The sequence below is a fragment of the Ptychodera flava genome, chromosome 5 (assembly GCF_041260155.1).
Source record: "Ptychodera flava strain L36383 chromosome 5, AS_Pfla_20210202, whole genome shotgun sequence".
NCBI classification, from domain to species: domain Eukaryota; kingdom Metazoa; phylum Hemichordata; class Enteropneusta; family Ptychoderidae; genus Ptychodera; species Ptychodera flava.
In genome coordinates, this window is record NC_091932.1 from 27,318,826 (window position 1) to 27,343,308 (window position 24,483).

General features: G+C 37.7%; 1 protein-coding gene across 2 annotated transcripts; it reads right to left on the bottom strand.

Annotated features, from left to right (window-relative positions):
* Positions 1-1,779: 1,779 nt before the first annotated feature.
* Positions 1,780-24,246, bottom strand: LOC139133405 (enoyl-[acyl-carrier-protein] reductase, mitochondrial-like). Of its 2 annotated transcripts, none has more exons than XM_070699971.1 (9): positions 24,041-24,246; positions 22,165-22,265; positions 20,989-21,120; positions 19,728-19,871; positions 18,641-18,743; positions 13,507-13,609; positions 10,535-10,608; positions 5,691-5,824; positions 1,780-3,627 (listed from the first exon to the last, which is right to left on the bottom strand). In XM_070699971.1, the coding sequence occupies exons 1-9, from the start codon at positions 24,220-24,222 to the stop codon at positions 3,461-3,463; spliced, it is 1,140 nt and encodes a 379-aa protein (XP_070556072.1). In that variant the 5' UTR covers positions 24,223-24,246; the 3' UTR covers positions 1,780-3,460. The 2 variants fall into 2 exon arrangements, with proteins under 2 accessions (XP_070556072.1, XP_070556073.1); XM_070699972.1 differs by lacking the exon at positions 1,780-3,627 and adding an exon at positions 4,177-4,303.
* Between the last annotated feature and the right edge of the window lie 237 nt (positions 24,247-24,483).

Sequence of the window (24,483 nt, forward strand, 5' to 3'; positions counted from 1 at the left end):
ACATGCCACTTCCGTTAATTCCAAGAGTGTCGATCCCATGTTGCTGCTAAATGTACCCAGGTCGCTTTGACCTTGTCCACACAACTCCACTTTACAAACATGTATGTACTCTTCGCATAAAGGGCCACTGCTTCACGCAAAAACTGATGACTCATCACCGAACAAATTCTCCGGTCATTGTCTTCTCAGTCAACCATCACTTCTGCTAAAAATTATTATTAATATGATGATCATTTGCATATGATTTGCATATGACCTTTTTTTGGCATGTCACATGATACATGTCCATTGTCAACAAAGGGATAATGTTTACTTTCATGGCCAATCAATCGTTGCCCCTTGTTTGCATCCCTACCTATCAGATATCCACTATTTTCCATCCTAAATTATCAAAGTGATATACAAATGTCATATTTTTAATCTTTCATAAATATAAACATTTTGCAACAATATCTCTCCACACCTTGGACGGGTGACCAATTAACATAACAATGCATAATTTGCATATTCTTTTGTTACGAAAATGTACTATTTTCTATGACTAGTATCAACATATGAATAGATTACTCCAAAAAAAAAGAGAGAGTTGACCCATCCCTCAAAATCCCCCCATGGAGGACCCTGATTGGTATGTTAGAATGCAGGTCAACATCCCGGACACATGTAAATTCACTTCAAAAGTATGTCAAGATAATCCCTAAACATACCAACAATTATGACAATCATTTTATCATGAAACATGCATCCATCATCCCTTCATTAACTTCACTTTCACAGAGCATGACAATAAATCTTCAGTAATTTCATCAGGGGTGGAAAAAAATTATATCATATCTTGTGCAAGCACATATCTCATAAACTACATACACACGACAGTCAGGACATGAAAACCAGATTGCATCGGCAGCTGCAGCGCTGTAAAATAGAAATACATGTAGCTGTGGGGGAAAGTACCTCTTCTAATATACAAGTAGTCTCCTTAAAATGCCAACGACCTTGGTTGACCGTCTTGCGACACCCTTTCAAAGTCTGATTCACAAAATACACCTGTCTCACTCTGCATTTTTGTCTTCTATCATCAGCATTGCAATGCATCCTGTCATTGGGATATTTAAATTCCTTTCCTGCCCGAACCTAAACCCAGGATGAGTTTAATGACCTTTGACCTTTCACACAAAGCGACCTTTAATTTTTTTCAAAGCTCATTTCCCTGTTGAGTGGAATCATACCAGATATTACAAAGGGGTGATTTTGTCTTGGTAATTGATACGGCAAATTAATATGCCGGTATGCTGTTAAGATATCTGATCTTAGAACAGGAATGAGGCCCTGGCAGATAAACATGCCTAGCCTCTGCCATATGAAGTTACGAGATACATGGGTGGGACGTGAACAAACACGCCATACACTGAGCAGGCCTGTGCTCAATATGTAAGGTTGTGAATAAATAACTCCTACCCAGAGAGGCCACTGCCCAAAACTAAAAATATACACATGTACATCACAGTTGTATTAAAGGCTGGTTTCTTCAAAAGCCTTACATGAATACTGAGCACAGTCAATGAAGGCTGCCCTCAGTGTCAAATTGATGACAGCCATTTACACTGCCATGGTCATGTTGAAGATTAAATTACAGAAATTTTTTGCAACCTCCACTAACTTCGTATCTTGCTGACAATGATAAAAACTACAAACAGTCTAGACGCATATACAGAAACTGTTTTTCCTCTTTTACGCGAAAACCAAAGGCATACCTTGTTAAAGAATTCCATCGTTAAATTTGTTTTCATATCAATTTTAATTCTTACATATTTATTCTCCAAAGAAAAAGCATTTTTGTTTAAATTTCGATTTTTTCTTTTTTGTGATTATTCATCCTGTTCTTGTATTTTACTTTTAGTGCACTTCTGTACAGTGTCCCTGAGTGATTATCATTTTGAAAATTGGGAAAAATAATTAATAATTATCTTGTTTTTGATAAGGAAGGTAGAGTGCAATGAATTGGAGGATATACAATATAGGTTGCAATATTCACTCACTGCATTTCATTCCTCAGGGGCAGACAAAGCAGCTGACCACGATGGTGGCATTTAGATTGTCATGTTCATATCCAAAGGAATGATGGTCCTGTATAAGTCAGATTATGAGAAACACCTGGGAATCTAGGCTATCTCTGAACTTTCATGCGATACACTGATGGGTCAGTTAATCCTTCACGTTTGTAGGCACTTGACATTGACTGCAGTTTCTTGTTCTACTTCCAAAAGCATGTTGAGATACACAGTATTCAGCTTGTCAACTCAGCCTGTACATGGGTAGACTGTATTGTCATTGTTGACAAGCGAATTCTGGGCCAGACTAGAATTTAAATGTAAATAATAACATTGCATTTTACATATGCACAGATACTGTGTTGACAACATAAGTAGTTGGTGTTCCGACATACTTTGGAAAGTAAAGAAAGAACTTGCATTTGACATACAAAACAAAAACTGTGAAAAAAATTCAACAGCTACTGGCCCTTTAAAGGACCTTTGATAATTTTATGGCTTAAATAAACAAACTGAAGAATAAAATTATGCATTACAAATTTTACACTTTTATTTAGAGTCAAAAGAAGGACTTGCTTTGATTAACTATGGTATATATACAATAAAAATACAACATGTAAGAACATTTCAGTTGACCTTTATCCTATGAACTTTGACCTTGTCTCCGGATCGGATTAGCCTTCTGAAGACAAAGTCCTCATAGACCGACATTTGCTGTCACAGCAAAATACTATTAGTACTCCTCAAACTCAAAATGCAACCACTGCTTTTTATGATTCATTGCACTATTCCAGAGGGGAGAGCAGCAATTGATTAAACTGCTCTGCTGCCAAATCCACCACTGGCACCAGGGAAATACATGGTAGAATGAATGTCCACACACTGCAGTGATGAGAACTGTTGCACATATAGGAAAAAACATCCATTCTTATTTGCTATGACAAGGAAAACTTTCATCATTAGGCTCCATAGTGACCAATCAGGAAGCTGCTCTCAAAATAAAGTGTGTATTGCTGAGCTGTCTTACACTGACAAGCAACACTTTTTTATCTTTCATGCCCACAAGAGCAAAGTGTGAAAAGTTATTTCAAAATATCAGCTGGCAAATATTTGACAATAAACCATTCTTCTCACTTTTGATAACCTGACAATTCAATTCGTACATCTGGAGCATCGTCGGGGAAATCATACATATCGGATCCCATCACCATCAAACGTTCACTCTTGATCTCAGCTGAACTGATCTGGTCCTTTGATTGATAATTTTTCTGTCAAGACATCGATATGACAACCCGAACATACCTAGCTCATCTCATCACACGATGAATTCCCTCCAGAATCGCCAGATTCTCCATGGCAACGGATTATCATCCCCCATCTCCATCCCCCTAGTTACCTGGTAACAGCCGTCAGCCGTTCATCACGAGGATTTGCTTCTCTGAGGTGTACGGTTCCATGGCGGCAGCGATTGCCGACTGGTAATCTGAGATGGGTACCAGGTTATGTTTCGGAAGCCGCAATTGATCTGCTTTGCTCAGCTCACACAGTTCTGTGATCATGTTTAAAGCCTCTGCAGCTGTTAGTGAGAAATAACACTAGCCTGTAAGTGTGTGAGATTCAGGCAGGTTTATCACTATTATTGAGATTTTTTATCTCTCCACTGATATAAAACATTCTCTCTATTACTACAGCATTGGCCAGCAACATGCTTATCAATCCTTCCACCCCTATCTCTCTACAATAGATCAATCCTCCCTATAAGAACCAAAAGGGATGCCCCAAACTATGACGGTGAAAGGACTAAACTTGATTAATACACGTTGAAATCTGGTTTATGGAAAAAAGCAAAACACCTCTAGAGTGTTTCAATAAGCTTCAACAAATTTAGATGTCAATAAATTCTCGTATAATGACAAAAAAAAATTCTCAATACTGGAGACAGGAACGTAAGCTAATCTTGTTATGATTAGAATATTAAACACTGTGTATCTTTCCTTGATATGTACAAGTATACACGTAATAAAAACGCATATTAATTCTGGTTAAAACAAAACCTGAGGTCTCTCATGTAAGTGAACAATGAAATGAATACGTCAGTATTATAAAATTACGTGCCATAAAAACCTGTAAAATCTCTGCATTTTTAACGTCTGAGTCACAGCAATCACCTTTCAAACTTTCAACAGATGAGGTATAGTCTACTGCATACTACCACACTCCCACACACAATTTTGAGCAGCTTCAGTTCTTCACTTATCAATCATCAAGTTTGAAAAAAGACAGAAAATGAGTGTTTGAAATTGACAGAAACGGCAATAAACCTTTTGTACTGACGAGGGGTTGCACCTGAAACGTCTGTGTGTTTTTAGTCTCTGCAGTTTGCAAGTGTTTTATTTCCCACTGGTCGGTCAGTATTTACTGTATTTGTTTTAACTATTGCAGTTTTTATCCTCTGCCTTTTAACTACATGTAGTATTGTATCTCCCGCTGGTCACCCTATATTTTACTACAATCTTTTGACGGTTTTGTTACTTTTCACAATATTTGTTTTTAATGAAATAACCTTATCAGATTTGTTTCCTCGCTGGTGTATTTTGAAATTCAAACCAACACGCTTTTAAATGTTGTGTTTTTAAGGTACAATGCATCTCAGGGACAGATATTCAGACTCTCAAACGTTTACAATATTCTCTTGTACTACCAATGTACTTATGGAGGCGGCTCATGTTGAAGCTTACGGAGTGAATAAAGTTTTCACTTGCTTACTTTCTGTGAAAATCAACTGTTCAATTTTCCCCATACAAGTAAACAAAGGGTTGGCGGTCATTTTGAGTTTCAAGTGTCCACCAATATCGGCTAATTTGTTTCTCTACTACCAAATTTTGCACGGTGACCCCAGATTTGTATTCTTGATTTTGAAAAGGAATGTTTTGAAGTTTCCTAATATTGAAAGTTTGAGCAAAAGTTGAAGTATTTTAATTTCAAGGGGCGGCTGCTAACTTCATGTTCAATATTACATGTAGCTATGCAGAAAATGTAGACATCTCAAGGAAAGAGTTACACATCACACATTAAATACATCATTACATGTGAAGTCACGACGCAGACTCCACGTAACTAGATGACAGAGGTCATAAGGTAACAGCAAGCAAATATTGGTACGGTGTCGACCTAAGTGTGGATTTAAAATTCATTCATCTCATACACACTGTTGAAATGCCACACTGAGTGCTTCTAAAAACACGTACAGACGTTTCAAACGCTGTGGTGCTTCATCATTTGTCAGAATGAGAATTACAAGTTGGAGTATGGCCACAAAATTTTTTCCAGAAAGAAAACTGTAAACTGCTACCCAGCTGCTGCACCCAAGAGACTCCATTCATCAGAGATGAGCATATGATTACAAAATTACGTACTGGGAAGTTTAATCCAATTTCTAAATGGGAAACTCTATCAGTAGAGCAGTCATCTGTATTTTATGGGTCTTTTTTGCCTTCTCAATATCTATAAATTGACCAGGCTGCACTTTTTGATTCAAAATATTGCACACAAACACGACACAGTAAAAGAACCATACACCCAAGGTGACACAAGACAGATGAGGAAAAAAGTGGGAAAAGCCGTTGTTTGTTTACTTACAGTTTCCATGGTGATCGTGCCACCTTGACATCCAATGCCCAACCACGCGTACATCATTGAAAATGAGGAAGCCAGTCGGCACGGTAACAGGTTGCCTGGACATGCCACCATATGTTACCATGGTACCACCGTGTCTGCAGACGAAAAAATGAGCAATCAATCAACCAACTCTGACCTTTGACCTTAGTAATTTTTTTATCATGTTGGTGTTTCAATGAAAACGAGAAAAAAAAATGAAAAATGTGAACAGAAATGACATTGAAGATGCAAACACCAAACATTTAATTTAGTTAAAAAAAATTTTAGTATTGGGCCAAAAACAAAGTTTTTTTTGATGTGTTCAAGGAAAACCTCAATATAGTACTCTGAAATACGTGGCTTACTTTATACTGGGCCACTAGTAGCTTGACATTTTGTAATCTGTATTTACATAAAGATTCCCAGCTAATTCAGTCCTAAATACCTGCCTCTCGTCTGCATCTCCATTCATATACACCAATCTGAACAAGCCTTCTCCACTCTCGCCATATCAATATTTGAGACATTGCTGAGATTTTTTTTTCATTTCATCCTGTCATAATTAAACCCACAAACTTTGAGCAAGTCTAGGCCACAACACAAGCTACATGTATAAATGAATATTTTTGCAGTTACTGAATAACAAAATTACTGTTTGTGGTTATCTTGAACCAAAGTCACAAGGGAGAAAAAGAATATAACACCCATGATGTCAAGGACAACAAACTTGGCAAAACTGATGATTAGTGGACACAAAGAAATTTTAGTTTGAATCGTTAGTAACCTAGAGAGTCCACTCATGCCATCACTTATTCTTTAGAGCCCCCTATGTGCATCCCTTTTTGTCCACAACAAAATGTGTATCCATTAATCTACAGTTGTCCCACTTATATCTTTTATTCTTGGCGTTGAAATACTCTCCCATTATGTTGATATGCGATGCAATGGATGCGTAACCGCACTGTGCTGTCATGTCACGGTTTGCTCTATGCTACAACTGAATAATTAATTTGGTGACATATTTTTAGTAGACACAGGAAATGAAATCACCACTTTCGTGACCTGTTTTCTTTGTAAAAAAAAATTGAAGTTATTTTTGTCAATGGTATGTTTCAGTATGCTGAATGAAATACTGGACTTCCTGGTAAAGCAGAAATCAACCCAGATAATTTCTGAAGAGAGAGGTTTTGTCCCTTTTAATGGTAATGTGGTCTGGCTCCTTCCTGCAGCACCATAGGCTTGCAATATTTGGGTAAATTCCTACTGCTGCATTCATAGGTTACTAATACTGCCAGACAGCTGTGACTTTTTTGCTAAGGGCAAGGTTACTGATAACGGTGTTACTACGGGTGACACTTACAAAGAATCTCTACATGAATCGAGTTGAGAACAGATGGCTGTTTCAAAACCAAACTATGAGTTTTCTGTGTGTGATTTTTGACATACATGTGAGAAAAGATGGCTTTTAAATACCAAAAACAAACAAACTTTATTTTCTGTTTGCGAATTTAACAGCATGACAGTGGCCCACATACATGCCACCTACACATATTAACAGAGGTTGTACGTGTATGTGTGGTTCTGTCCGAACATCGATCAGAAAGACTGTGAAACTGCATGGACACTCAGACAAAACAGCTTAGCTGCTTGCGCAAGACTAATGTTGGGACAATTGAAAATACTTCTCATGATTCCCCTTATACACCAGAACTTCCACTTTGGAAGTATAAATTCCAACGTAGCTGAAAACTGTACAGTCACAAGTCTCATCGGTCACCCTTACTGAGCGATCACCATCCTATATATAGTGGTCACTTTGTGGCAGTCCCGTAGTATTTTACATTTTAAAGGCGCTCCACATGACAGCTACCACTCTAAAGTGGTCAGCTGCCATGTGTAATTGCTCCAAATTTGGTACAAAACCTGTGTATAATATGGTCAGCATATCCGACTCTGGATGACCTCAGTCACAAAATGCCAAGAGTGACAGCAAAAAATGAGTTCATTTTGACCAATTTTATATCTGCATCACAATTGTTCCAGAAACTTTTACAAACTGAGTGGATTTGTGATCACTTTCAAGAGATTTACCATTTTGAATTTATTATCACTGTTATCTTTTCCTAAGTCACACACCACCCACACTGAAAGTAATGCCACACTCACCCTCTATAGTAAGGCCACCTCGGTTATAGTGGTCACTTTTTCTTGGTCCCTTGAGTGACCACTATAAACAGGTTTGACTGTATGTGTTAATGTACTGTATGCTGACAAACGGAGGAAAACGTCTGTGCATGTAAGATACTTATTTGGCCACTGGTGGCGCTGTTCATCGCCAGCTCCACTGTCTGACACTTCTATCTCACATCAATTATTGGGATGTTTTTATATCACATCAGCGATATTCAGGATGAATGATGTCAAAATAGTAATCCGTACATTTCACTTTGAAATACCATAAGAGAGAAAAAAAGTCAGAGAGGAATAATATCTTCAACTCAAATATTCAAGTTCCAAATCTGGCCGCTGTAAATATATTGTAAGATAATGCCATGCAAGTCATGATTAGTGAATGGAATATTGAGATAGTTGACTGCTATGGTTTGTCCACTCTCCTTACACTGCCCTCTATGGCAGAGAAAGACCATTGTACACTGTTACTTTAATATACACCGTATTAGGTCAGGGTGTTTGTGATGTGTCATGACCTGTTTTGCTGATAAAATAATCCATGGGATAGCATGATCTGCTTCACGGATTTCCAGTATGAAAAAAATTGCCATGTCTGGCATTTTGCCATGAGGCATATACTGCAGTCTTTTTTTGCAGTCTACAATAAGAGCTTGAGGGCAAGATTTGCAACCAGTTGATACCAATCGAATACAAAAAATCCGCTTTTGTATGTCAAGAGAATTAAAGGGAGTAATAAATATGTTTTGTTAAGATGTTAAAAAAAAATTTAAATTTTTTGGGTTGCTTAATGGAGAGAATGGTATCAAATTAATTACTATCTCAAGAAAACTGTCACAGAGGTAGAAGATCTGACAATAAATTTCAGCATTTTCCATAAGCTGTAATTTTTCATATTTTGCCAGTATTTTTGTTCTATATGTAAAATACAACTGGTTTTTTTTTTCACTTCTAAAATCACGTCAAAATACCCTTTGTTCAGCTTGTCAACATTACCTGTATTTCCAAATTTATAGTTTATAACTGAAGAGCAGTCCGGACAAGAATTAATACACCAACAATTAATTATTTTTGTTCACAATGCATATCTTGGAAAAGCTAATATTTTAATATCATACGCTTTTATAGGGATACGGATAAGAATAGGGATTTGTTTTATGAACAAATACAACGAAATGTTATCAAAAGATGCAGCTGCTGTTCCTTTCATGATCAAGAAAACGAAACTGCAAATGAGCAAAAGTCATCGGAGGACGACACACTTCATGTAAATCACACAATGATCGGTAGAGTGGTATGTCGTATTCACATGTCCTCGGCATTGATATTCAACACAGGTACAAGGGTAGGTGCTGTGGAGGGGTGGACGTAACTCAAAGTCTACAATGAGTGGAACTAAAGCCAGAACACTGACACTAATGTTTATTTATGGTTGCATTGCCAACGGAAAGCCGTGTATTAACCGACTTAAGTACAGGTACACTGTACATCATGGATTCAATCAGCCTATCCCTGAGTCGAAAAAAAAAACAAGTTTCTTGTCTGGATTAAGGCCATTATTTTCATTTATTAACATTTATTAACAAGTCAATAATAGGATTTGAAAAAAAGAAGAGCTAACCAATGTGAAAGGAGACGTTGTGTGACACCCCCCTCTGAAAATGCTGTTGAGTGTGGAGGGAATGCTGGGATCTATTGCCCTGAACAGACTGTAGAGGGCGATCAAAGCACAGTGCTGCAATTTCTTAATTTATGTTGCACCACCAAAAGCCTAGAAAAATATTCTCTATAAAGGATTTCATTTTTTTTGAAATCTTTTGTAATCGGAAATCATTGTCCCGTATGAATGCTTTCAACCATTTTATCAAAGTTGATAAATATATTTAATGGAACTTATTTAAGAAATTTCAAAAATTTCAACTGGAGCAAGACCATGGAAAACAGATCGACTAATATTCCAATAAGCACCAAAACTAGGAAAGTAAATTTCAAAAAAATGTTGTGACCTTTAATTTCTAACTATTTTCAACAGCAGAACTTTGAAATAATTTACAGAGCAAACAGCAAGTGAGCATGATGGCAATACAATGTACAGAACATACACATGTGCTTGTTCGTTCATACTTGCTTTCTGTACACCTTAGTTTTGAGAAAGATTCTTACTTTTTAACACGAAGAGGTAAATACAAAATGTTGAAATTTTGTATCTGACATTCCTCATCCCAGAGATTCATTGTTAACAATCCCTGATATCCATCTATCCGTCTGTTCATACATAGATAAAGAATGACAAATAGACAGACAGGCAGACCGATATACATGCATGCATGCATACATACATACATACATACATACATACATACATACATACATACATACATACATACATACATACATACATACAGACAGACAGACAGACAGACAGACAGACAGACATATACACATTGGTACCTATATACCCATACAGACTAGCACAGTTGAATAAATAAATACTGATATGAATCAAAACCAGAAACACTAAACTACATTCCTTGGCACTCTTTCCTTCAACTACTGGGACACATATGAAACTTACACTCAAGAACTACACACAGAGAAATACTTTCACAGCTTCAAGAAATAACTGCAATACTCACTCTAAATACTTCATTAACGTGATTGCAGCTTTCCCTCCAACAGCATTCAATGCTAGTTTGGGTTTTGGTAAATCCTGTAACATTTACAAAATGACATGAAAAATTTTTACTTCAAATATATTATTATTGTCTTCAATCGTAAAAAAGAGTTAGTCACTACTAAGCCACTTGTTCACACTTCAAGACATGGCGGAGGCATATTGGATTATAGTGTGGAAATCTTTGCATTTACTAAAATGTAACTTTTAATACATAAATTCAATTTGAGTCATGAAATTATTCATATTAACATATGAATAGAATGCTCCAAAAACACAAAGGGGTCGCAATTCCTAAAAGACCCCCTTGTGGAGAACCCTGTTGTATCAAACAAGCATTATGGTTTCATGACAACAAAGAGCCTTTGCAAAAAATAGAAGTATCGATGAAGTCTTCATCAAATCAAAATTACTTTAAAAAATGTGGCCAAGGGATTTATTCACATAATAAAGAAGTCCTCTACTAATTTTCCTTGGAGTTGTTGTAAGTCGTACAATAAAACCTTTCAAATACTGAATTTTAGTTTAGATTCTGTGAAGTATAACCTTTTGAACGGCAAAGTCAATTTTTGCTGTCTTTTTTTTTAAAAGTATGCACCTGTCAATTTTTGTCACATTTTTGCAAAAATTTTGGTAAGAAACTATAGCAAATGAAATATGATGTCCCTTTGGTCCAAAATTATCAAAGAAATCACAGAAAAATTCATCAAAATTTGTAAAATGTTGCCCTAAAATTTTGGAGGGAAAAATTTCAGCACTCAAAGGGTTAATACTTCAAAGCGACACCTTAAAAGACTTGTTGTGAGTTAGTGGCTTTAAAGTATATACCTCAGTCCCTTCAACATTTCCAGGTATTTTTCAGAGTCTTGGGGTGTTGAAGAATTTCCATTGAAATTTTTGATAGTTGAAAATAGAAAATGTACATCAAAAGTGTGATTGTGGGCTAATATAGAAATCCTAGCAACATGTTTTTCAAATTCAAATCAACAACTATGAAACTGAAAAGCCAGAAATCTTCAAGGATTGGAATATATGCTAATAAATATTTGTTTATTTATTTATTTATTTGTTTATCTATTTTTTATTTAATATTTCTTATGTTTTTAAATATTTGTAATTGATTTGAGGAATAAAAAATTTGAGGATAAAATGATTGTTGTAGTGTTAATAAGGCAGAAAAGTGTACAGTTTCATTTCCAAATATGGGGCTTCCAAAAAAGTCATTCACTGCGCTTCTATTTTTCTCAATTTTCGACAAGGAAATATTTTCCATGAAGTGTGTGAGGAAGGGCCACTTTGATGTCCCATCACCCTGGGATAAATCACGGAGCAACTGGAGTCTGTGACCTACACTGCAGGCAATCCCGTTGATGTATTGGGTTTTCCAAGGAATTGCCAGAATCAATCGACACGGAGGTCACGGAAAGGGCACCAACATACTCAAAGACATCCATCAGTGCCCGAACATTCTGCGCTCTTCCAGATATTTTTTACCTCAATTTTTCATCCATATAATTTTGAGGTGATTAACGAGAGGTGCAATTTTACCGCAACTCCTAAATTTGTATCTTGTGACATGTTGAGTCGAGGCACAGCGTGGCTAACGTGAGTTAGGAACCTGGGCGATGGCCAGGTAACACAATATTACTGCTACCTGATGAATGGGGGTCCTGTCTCTCTTACTGAACTAGTATGTTTGCATCCAGATTTCTTGCATAATAAATCAGTTATTCCATAGCCACTAGGATGATACTGAATTCTAGCATGGACTTAAATAAATCGTGTACTCTACATGTAATCTTGCCAAAATATTCACTTTGTGAAGTTAACTTCTATATATTATTCTTACCAATGCTTTTTGTTTTTGAATTGTGTCAGTTTGGTTTTTTTTAAATTTTTTACATAACATTATTTATTAATTAATTATGGGAATTTTTATTCACTGTGAAGACATCATGAAGTTGAAATATATTGTCTCATTTCAAAAATAATAGCATTTCACATTGACTGTATGAAATCCCTTCAGTCCCGATTAATCTCTATATCCGTGTCGCTGAAAAACGTTGGAAATTCGATGTTATCGATCCATGAATTTTTGTCTCAATACAACAGCTAGAACAGAGTGTGAAAATTGTTTAGAGGGCTGTACATGTGAATACATGGGTAATTTTGTCAGTGTGTATACTGTAATATTATGTTACTTTCACTTGTCCACTGTTTGAAATTGTTTTATTTTGTGTGCGAACATTGCAAATTACCTGATGAGTTTACTCGTTAACTTTTCAGCCGAAACTACTCCATTGTTATACTTTGGTGCGATAGAACAAGCTGTTGAATCCAGAGCGTAAATTTCTATTTTTTATTTCTCACTAATCTGCCATACCAAAGTGAAATATCAGTATATGCAGTGAAATATATCTACCTGCCCTTGGCTTCATATAACACTTGAACTCATAGACACCAAGTCAATAGCAACACATTACAGGCTTAGTAAAATCATCATATAGGGGATCACACCTTTCCCTGCAAGTTTGCACCAGCCATGAATGCATAATATGCTTTTTCACAGAAGTGTTGAGGCCAAATACTATTGTTCCCCCTGTCAAGGCTCTCTTCACCTTCTAAGTTCTACTCCCTCCCTTTCTGTTGAGCTCTCTTCAACTCTTACCCCCCCCTCCTCAAATGGCTAAGCACCTTACCCCCATTTCCATTTGCTAAGTCTAACTACTCTTCAGCCCACCTTCCATGTCTTAGCCAATGCTACCTCGTTTCTCTGTAACATGTCCAACCATGTGATGGAAAAATGGGTTAAACCAAAGCGCTATGGGGATGGGGGTGGGGGTTCATGGTTTAAAGTTGCCTCCTGAGCCCAGAACAAAGACATGACATCAATGAACAGATTTGAGACTTGAAAACAACAACATCACCACTCACCTTCATTATCCTGTTAAGCTCTCCTTTTTGACCCACACTATCAGTGACGACTTCAGTGGCACCAAGGTTTTTCAAGTGTGATCTGACTTCATCCAGGTTTGGTCTGAAATTTTAGAAAAACAAACACAAAGCTGAAAACAGGCGGACTTTTCATGAGTTGTGCAGTGTCAACCAAGTTCGGTGACTTGAATGACAAAACGCCATTGTAATATCGTCATTTTCTGGAAACTTTCATCAGAAGATATTGGTACATGTACAAGCATTCGTTTGTAAAATATACTCAAAAAGTAGTCTTGAAAAACGAGATTTGAATTGCAGATAAAATGGTACAAGTGTTCTTCGCTTTACAAGAGAACCTGTGAAAAAAGGCCAACTTGGCAGTTGTTCAATGTGCTTTTGATAAATATATCATTGTGCTTATTCACTGCCTTGTCAGCTTTCCAGTTGTTTGTTCATACATCTCAAAGTCATTTGTAATGGAATGTTTGAGAAAATTTACAGTGAAAGGAAATGACAATGCGCCAAATTCTTATCAGCTTCCTGCACCAGTAGGGGGCTAAAATTTGTCATCAAGAGACATCATCAGCATCACATTGAAGAGTAAAATGTCTTTCTATGTGATGTACATCAAAAAGTTTGTTGAAAACTCTTAACTTCCTCATCATAGCTCTTCTCCACTTACATGCATATAAAGATCAAAGTGAGACTTGAGTGGACACTGTGGGTCATCAGTATGTATTAGGGAGATGGTGCAGTGGCACAAAATGTGAAATTTTCAGAAGAGTTACTTTCAGAATGTGCTTAGGAATACAATTCAGAATAATATTCAGACACTCACTATGTGAGATAATATTCTGTATAGAAGTAACAAGTCATTGACATTGACATAGTCCCCACTTGTAATAGGAGTATTAGTCTTGATGGGGCAGGGAAATGAGGTCATTAAGAAGTATCACTGGAGTGTATATGTTCAGATCTATGGACACATAGGTCGATGTCATTGTTCCCATTTTGAAACAAGAGGCATGTCTAAGTTATGGTTCTAAATCGGGAAAAAAGATCAGACCTCTAGCTGTATTGGCCAGCCAAGAAATACATATGTGCATAATAAATGAGGTACAAGATGTGACATCTTAAGGTCTACTATCCTATCAAAATTGAAGCGTAAAGAACTTGTGGTTACTGAGTTATGCATATATATGCATATTCAAGGTCAAAGGTCATCAAGGTCACGTGACATTTTGAAAAAAAACCCATTGTATTGCTAATTAATCCATATATGCCAAAATTCAGACCTCTAGCTCTATTGGCTTGCCCACAATTATATATGGGCATAATTAACGAGGTAAAGCATGTGTTGTCATAAGGTCTCCCATCCTACTAAATATAAAGGACATAGCACTTGTGGTTACTTATTTATTGACATAATTGTGTATTTTACGTAAAAGGTTATTGAGGTCACATGACATTTTGTCAAAAAATTTCTATCCTATAGTCTGTCCCTATATACTAAAAATCATACATTTACCTCTATTGGCTTGCTCAAAATTAGATATGCACATAATTAATGAGGTACAATATGTGGCGTCATAAGGTGTCCCATCATACCAAATATGAAGGGTGTAGCACTTGTGGTTCCTGAGTTATGGACAAATATGTATATTTGAGGTCAAAGGTCACCGAGGTCACGTGACATTTTTTAAAAAAAAATTGTATTGCTAAGTTATCCCTATATACCAAAAATCAGACCTCTTGCTCTATTAGCTCGCTCAAAATTAGATATGTGCATATTTAATGAGGAACAATATGTGGCATCATAAGGTGTCCCATCATACCAAATATGAAGGGTGTAGCACTTGTGGTTACTGAGTTTGGGACAAATATGTATATTTGAGGTCAAAGGTCACCGAGGTCACGTGACATTTTGTCAAAATAATTGTATTGCTAAGTTATCCCTATATACCAAAAATCAGACCTCTAGCTCTATTGGCTCGCTCAAAATTAGATATGTGCATAATTAATAAGGTACAATATGTGGCGTCATAAGGTGTCCCATCATACCAAATATGAAGGGTGTAGCACTTGTGGTTACTGAGTTATGGACAAATATGTATATTTGAGGTCAAAGGTCACCGAGGTCACATGACATTTCGTCAAAAAAATTGTATTGCTAAGTTATCCCTATATACCAAAAATCAGACCTCTAGCTCTATTGGCTCGCTCAAAATTAGATATGTGCATAATTAATGAGGTACAATATGTGGCGTCATAAGGTGTCCCATCATACCAAATATGTTTGGTTTTTTTTTTGTTCCCTTTATCAAGTGATAAGTGATATTTATTCAGTACTACAGGCCATTGGCCTTCATGTACAATGTATCTTCACAGTTTATAAAAGAACATGCAGTCACTTGAGATGATATCTCACATAAACAAAAATCATCAAAAACATTAACTATGTTCATCAAGAAGATTCTGGCGCTCATACCAAATATGAAGGGTGTAGCACTTGTGGTTACTGAGTTTTGGACAAATATGTATATTTGAGGTCAAAGGTCACCGAGGTCACGTGACATTTTGTCAAAATAATTGTATTGCTAAGTTATCCCTATATACCAAAAACCAGACCTCTAGCTCTATTGGCTCGCTCAAAATTAGATATGTGCATAATTAATGAGGTACAATATGTGGCATCATAGGGTGTCCCATCATACCATATATGAAAGGTTTAGCACTTGTGGTTACCGAGTTATGGACAAATATGTATATTTGAGGTCAAAGGTCACGTGACATTTTGTCAAAGCGTCTGAGATATCTGCGTGAACGGATGGACTCACATGGATGGACTGACGGACTGACATGACCCAATCTATGAGCCCCCTGGACTTTATCTGTGGGGACTAAAAACTGTGTCACTGCATCCTTTTTGCAATATGAATACGATGAGAAACTCAATTTTTATTTTTCTTGGCCTTATACATGGGAGTCTATGGACTGCCTTATACATGGGAGTCTATGGACTACCTTATACATGGGAGTCTATGGACTGCCTTATACATGGGAGTCAATGGACTGCCTTATACATGGGAGTCTATGGACTTCCTTATACATGGGAGTCTATGGACTGCCTTATACATGGGAGTCTATGGACTGCCTTAAACATGGGAGTCTATGGACTGCCTTATACATGGGAGTCTATGGATTGCCTTATACATGGGAGTCTATGGACTTCCTTATACATGGGAGTCTATGGACTTCCTTATACATGGGAGTCTATGGATTGCCTTATACATGGGAGTCTATGGATTGCCTATACAGGGGAGTCTATGGAGGCGAAAACTAAAAGTCCTCTAACACGGCCAAATTTGATCACATTGTGAAACAAAACAACGTGCATCTGTATGAGGTAGAGTACTATCCTTTTACCAAGTTTGAACGAAATCGCTCCAGGCGTCTCTGAGATATCTGCGTGAACGAAAAAAGTCATAAAATATGCAAATGAGCAATTAATTAATAAGCCACACCCACCAAAATCTAATCAGATCTAAGTCTCATCATGATAATACCAAATACCAAATTGCATGACATTGGACCTAAGGGTTCTTAAGTTATGAGTGGAACAAAATCTGTCTATGGACGGACGGACGGACGGACAGACGGACAGACGGACGGACGGACGGACGGACGGACAGACGGACACACACACAGACATTGTGGCGACATAGGACACCTTTGGTGCTTCGCACCACGGTGTCCAAAAATGAAAATATTTATACTTTTGCAGAATTATCCAGAAGACGAAACACCAAGATCTGAGGCTTGTAAGTTTATCAGTCACACCATAACAGTGAAACCAATTGACTGTTTTCAACCCTCATTAATTTTCTATTTCCTTGCATATTTTATTGGGAAGAATAAGTGTAATAATTACTTTTGCACCGAAGCTCCCTTCTAGTTTTCATAGGAATATTTTTATCAGCATTCAAGAAGACTTCAAAAGATATACGCATTTCATCTCTGTGTGTAGGCATGGGGAATACTGTGATGGATTTGGGGCTAGAATATGCAACAGCTGTCTTAAAAGCTAGACTCGCTTCTAATCCAGTGTGTTAGATATTTCCAATCCCTTACTCAGGTAGGGGACTGCCCATGGATGGCACAGTGTCAGCTGATTCCATTGGTTTGCAAGTAGAAATGCGAAAATTAAATCCTTGTAAAACTGTGATTTTCTTGAAGCTTTCACAAAAGACTAGAAATGAAAAGTCGTTTTGAAAATCATTTTCAAACTGTCATGTCACCATGCTTTATTTCAAGATATAATGGCAAGATTATTCCGTGCTGTACTAAGACCCTGCGAAAAAAACACTAACCCTTTCACCATTGTGGTAAGATACAGTCTCAATGTTTTAGTAAAGTTAGACTTCTAGAGAGGGAAACTGGGGTGAAAGAGTTAAGCCTGCACAAATAAATGGTGGATAGGTGGATGGTTCTCCATTTTGACAAACTGAACACTAGGGGGCGCCTACATTGTTGAAGTTACATTTCTGTACATGATCTTTTCATCCATATTTGGCTCATACTCCAACATTTCTCAATGATGAAATAAGGAAACCATGACCCACATACAGTGATAAACACAAACTGTCACTACTAGGTTAAAATGGTACAAATCAACATATTAACACTGGTGTTATCGAGACAATCCGACAAAAATCATGTTTATGATATGCTTATTGAAAGGATCAAGTGTGTTTAAACAAACGACATGGTACATGTTATACTTTACTGGTTTTACTGTTTTCACCCTGCTCAGCTGCAAATCTCTGTGATGTCATAGGTCACCAGGGGATCAGAGTTCAAAAGGGGTAAACAACTTGACCGGTTGAGAAAACAGGGATAAAACTTTCACCACAATGGTTTTACCAAAACTCATTTTTATCAATGGTGATTGTGGACCTGTCTAAAGCAAATTAGGGTTGAACAACAAATATGCATACAGAGAATGAGAGATACGATAAAATTCCCCCCCCCCCCCAAAAAAAAAGAAAAAATTCTGCAAATTGTATGATATTGTTGTCTGTTCCTTTGATGAGGTATAAATAAAACCATTTTAATGAACTGAAATCTTCCTTACCTGTCACGGATGATGTTGACAGTTTTAATGCCTTTTGCAGCCGCTATTTGAATAACTGCCTGTCCACAGCCACTATTGGCTGCATTCTGAATCATAACATCTCCTGTAAATATAGAAAGTATTTCAAAAAATAATTCATCAATGCAAATCTATACTGTCTTTGGCTGGTATAGGTATTCATTAAAACAATCCTGGTGCATTTCCTACAAATCTTGTACTTAAGCAGCAACTTTGTGGTTTTCACGTTTTTTTAGTGTTGATAAGTTAGAATGCGCTTCAAAGGTAGACATTTGGACTCTCAAATTTCTACAGAACTTTAAAAGGCCCACCACTTGTTGGGGCCTATTTTAAAGCTCATGGAACAAGAACAATTTTCATGGTCTCATTATTTGGAAAATTGAAAATTTCATATTTCCCCACAGAGTTAGGACAGGGATGGCGGCCATGCTGAATTTCAAATATCGGTAAATGTCAGGTAATTTGTTTCTCCATTACTTAATTATGCAAGTAAACCTTGATTTTTATTCATTATTTGGCATGAGAATGGTTGAAAGTTGCACTAGAGAAAGTTTGAGCAAAAGTTCAAGTCTTTCAGTTTCATGGCGCATACTGCCTTAAACTCCCTCACATTACTCTTTACCTATAACAGCAGATGTATATTATCATCTTCATACAAATTACATGAGGGCCAACAGTGAGGGAGTCCCAAACAGCGCCCTCTACGGAGATGCAGCAATACATGTAGCCGGCCATTATAAACTGGAGAAGTAGTCTGGCATTGAACAAAGGCATTGTACATGTACCAGTTTTTAACTTGATGCAACATTACAATTTTTGTCACATTTTGATGACCACTGACCAGAAATATAGCACAAACTGGACAGTTCAACAACTATGTGAGTTGATTTTGCTGGTTGCAAGTTTGAATCTCAAATATGAGAAGTCCCACCCACTGAATTTGAAAAAGAACAGATTTCACATGAGGTTTGGTCAAAAACAGACACAAGAAAAAGTAAGTGCGTAAGTCACCAAAATGATTCCCTGAAGTGTTTAATACCTGGTTTTAAATTAATTAAGTACTCAATACCTGGTTTTAAATTGACAAAGTCCTTCAACATCCGATACGCAGTACAATTATTGACTCTGAGAGTTGCAGCAAATAGTGTTGGGGTCCCTTCAGGCACTTGCAACCAATCATCTTCTGAGCCAACAACATGTGTACACCACGTACCTACGATATAAATAAATACATAAATAAATAAATACATAAATACATAAATAAATAAACAATTTTTGAATATTGAGTGAAAAAATTATGTGACACACAAAGACAAGAACCTATGTTCTCATTTTTGATTCTCTACATTTTGAAAATAAGCAGTATGAGATGGTTTTCATGACACCTTTGATGAAAAATATTGCTTTGAATAAAGTGAGTTGCTTAAGTGCAAAGCCACCATAAATGATTTAAAGTTGCATTATTACTTATGCTTGTCTACCAGAACTGAAGCATAACTATTGCACTAACTATAGTAAGTTTTGAAACAATGTCACATACTCATCGTAGAAAACTACATTTATACAAGCTCTGTAAGAATGTAAAGAGAAAAACAGTAAATCTCGTAATATTTACAAAGTTAGCACTGGGATCTCTAAATCAGTTTTTGTTAAAGGCCCGATAGCTGTATCTTTTAGCATTATTTTTTGTGATTTTCTTCCAAACTAAAACAAGTTCATGGGAATGTACTCATTGAGGGATGTTTATACAAGTAGAATAAACTGTTAACTATGACTGCATTTGCAATTTTGAGCAAGATAAATAATAAATGTTTGCCCAAACATAAAATGGTGCCCTCATGCAAATAAAGCAAAAACACTGTACGTCATGCATATATGCATGGAATCTTCACAGAAACAACAGAGTAGTCCAATATAATACATAGTGCTGAATGTTTTCCACTGGGACACCATATACTATGTTTTCTTTGTAACATTACCAATTTTTAAAAATGGCGGGAAATCAAAATAACGGTTAAAATTTAAATTTACTTGTCCGATTTTTCAGTGGTAATAGACTATATCCTTTAAATTTGTAGAATTTAAAGAAAACCAGAGAAAATAGAAAGCCTTTTTCAGGTCGACAGATTTCAAGAGTTACAGCTACAGGGGCTTTAAGTATTTTTCTAGCATCCTACATGAGTTGGAACATTTTCAAAAACATTTAATACCTTCACCCCTACAGCAAAGTGCCAAAGTCAAACTACATAACAGTTCACAATAGGGTCAAACCAAACCTTATGGGTAGCAGGGGTGTCAGACTCAGCATACACGTACTTTGCATGACTTACCAATGGCATTGACCCCAGGAATGACAATGGTCCCTGGTGTGAGTTTGGTGACTTTCTGCCCGACATCAACAACCTCCCCGACACCTTCAAAACCAGCTATTGCTGGTAGGTCAGGTTTAATTGGATACACACCTAGGAAACGTATATACAACACAAAAATACACAATGAAATGAAAGTAGTGAGTTTTATGGTAGAAAGCGCCTTGGGAACAGATACATGTATTTGGACTCTCAATTCTTACAATTCATTTCTGATCTACCACTAGAGGGGGCTCATTTTGTAGCTCTTGGAGTTAAAAAGATTTTCACCATCTTAGCTTTTCAAGGAGACTGCAGTTCTGCTATACTGGTAGATATGTGCTGTGTGAGGCACATACTAGTGGTTATGCACAATGTTTCAATATGAGATATACACTGACCATAATGTAAGGAACCATGTTTGTGTATGAGACACCAGATGACATGTGGTGTAGCCATATCAGAATCATGTTCGACTGCAAGGATTCAAATCAACAATAAATACTATATACAACGTATGAATCTGCAATAGTATCCATGGCTGTGATAGCATCTTGGATACTTGCAACCATGGCTATGGTAGTATCTTGGACACCTGTAACCATGGCTTTGATGGTATCTTGGATACCTGTAACCATGGCTATGGCAGTATCTTGGACACCTGTAACCATGGCTTTGATGGTACCTTGGATACCTGTAACCATGGCTATGGCAGTATCTTGGACACCAGTAACCATGGCTTTGATGGTATCTTGGATACCTGTAACCATGGCTATTGCGGTATCTTAAATACCTGTAACCATGGCTATGGCAGTATCTTGGATACCTGTGACCATGGCCATGATAGTATCTTGGACACCTGTAACCATGGCTATGGCAGTATCTTGGACACCTGTAACCATGGCTATGGCAGTATCTTGGATACCTGTAACCATCGCTATGGCAGTATCTTGGATACCTGTAACCATGGCTATGGTAGTATCTTGGACACCTGTAACCATGGCTATGGCAGTATCTTGGACACCTGTAACCATGACGGTATCTTGGATACCTGTAACCATGGCTATGGCAGTATCTTGGACACCTGTATCCATGACTCTTATGGTATCTTGGATACCAGTACCCATGTACAGGTACCAATGCATCATCAGCACATACCTTGTATCGTGTTGATATCTGCTGGATTGATGGGCGAGGCCAGCATTTTCACTTTGACTTCATTGGGTTCCAATTTCTCAGGAACAGACAGACTGGATTGCCTTTTAAAACAAAAAAAATACAAGTTAGTCTATATTTCAGAAAGTATCCATTCTATTCTTCATGACATATCTCTGAAATTTAAAATGGTAGCTCTCCTGTGGGTACCTGTCCACAAGTAACTTACAATGCACAGTACAACAGTTGCATCACTTTGTATGACGGTATCAAACGAGAAGAGTTCTGAGATTTGCTCTGCTACAACATGACCATGAGTATTTATGGAAGCTTATCATTTTGATGTGGAAGTTTCTGTTACTGTTGGGTCAATACAGTCCCACCACTCCTGTATTTGTGTTCGAGAGTGGGGCTCCAGGCAATACACACAAGGTAGTGAGTAGGGTAGAGCTAGTGATCACAGCAATAACTCACATATAGCAGCATGGGCTGTATGAAAATGTAGAAATTAATCTCTAGCTGTATTGATGTAACCAGCAGTGTTCTCCAAAATATTTGTATGCGCTGGGGAAAACGATGGGCTGCATCAATGCTGGAAAAGGAACGCCAATTGCCATGATCATGATGATAGCAGCATACTTCTTGCTTGCTACGATCCGGATAATACGAGAGTGATACTACCAGGCTACGGATCGCAGCAAACATCTTGCAAGTACGTTGCATCACCTTTTGACATCCATGGTTGCATGGATATTAAAACCTCTTTGTACGTTGCATCACGGAGGTAGATACCTGTATTACGGTCCTACTAATTACTGCCGTCGCTGCCCGTCAGGAAATTAACCTTCCAATTACTGTAATCTGTCGATATATCAATACCAAGACCACTTATATAATAGAAAGCTACAAAATAAGAGTCTGTTTTACTCCAAATGCCCGAGTCCTGTCTCAGAACTAACGTGAATATTGGAGCGCTAAGTTCTCTACTCGACGGGCAGTGATGATAGGCAGTGTTCGGACATCGATTACGATCAGCGTTGCCACTCGTTCGCAAATCAACGTTGTTGGGGTCTGGGACGACAATTTTGTTTGGTTGTATAGTAAGTAATGTTTTTGATATGAGATATCAACTGATTACAGTCGTTGAAAGGTAATTTCCCGACGGCAGTGACGGGCAGTGGTCGGACGTCGACGGGCAGTATGTATGGCCAATGGTGATGCATGTACGAACACACACATTCGAAAATCAACATTTTCGGATCTTGGAATATTATTTCGTTCGTTTTTACAAAGAGTAGTGGTCTTTGGTATTGAAATATCGACTGATTACAGTAATTGGAAGGCTAATTTCCTGACGGGCAGTGACGGGCAGTAATTAGTAGGACCCTGTATGATACCCTTGATGGAGTTCAATTTTTTTCTGGTTAGATTCTTCCACAATTATTTCTGAATTGTCCTGTCGTTTGTTTTCTATTTCCCAGTCTTGATCGATTTGCAGGCCCAGTTCTTCTGCCAAACCTCAGCATACCCCAGTCTGAGTTTCACAAGCTTGACACAGAACCTGCGACCAGTCACTCCATGGAGCTAGGAAGAGACCTACCTCCATGGTCACTCTATCCATAGAGGGACTGCGAACCTGCGCCTGCACGGCGTGGCAAATAGCCCAGCACTCGCGACAAACACATATGACTTCCGTCCAACCAACAACGCGGGGGCAAAACCTCGAGCTACTTTACCGCAGCCGCGGTCTCTCCACAAAACAGTCCTGCAGCTGGCTGTGGTAATGCCATGAGTATGAAATCAATGGAGAGTCCCGGGCAATAATTATTTGGACGGGGTGAAGTCAGGTCGGGTAGCTAGCTAGTCGCCGGGTACTTACTGAACAACTTTCGACGGATCTCCATACTCGGCATACCGTAACGCACACGGTTCTCGCGTAGTGCTGTACTTGACTGTGATCGCCGTGAGGAGACTTCGCTTTCTCAGTAACAAGCTAATACGGGAAATTTGAGCGACGAGTGATCGCCCGCCGCACAAGCGTGTTGCACAGGGCGCAGACATCTTGAATACATGAAGGTTGCGTTATTGCTAGTGCGCCCTCCCCAACATGATTTGTATTACTTTGTTTTGCATTAACGCTCACTGAATCGTATGTGTTAGACCTGGGACGAATATACCTAACAGGGATCGGAATAGTCTCGGTTACCCAGACTCCTCTGCGCTACTGGCGAAACCATGAAACCATCTCGTTTCGCCAGTAGCGCAGAGGAGTCTGGGTAACCGAGACTTTAGGTATACTAGTCCCAGGTTAGACTGACAGAT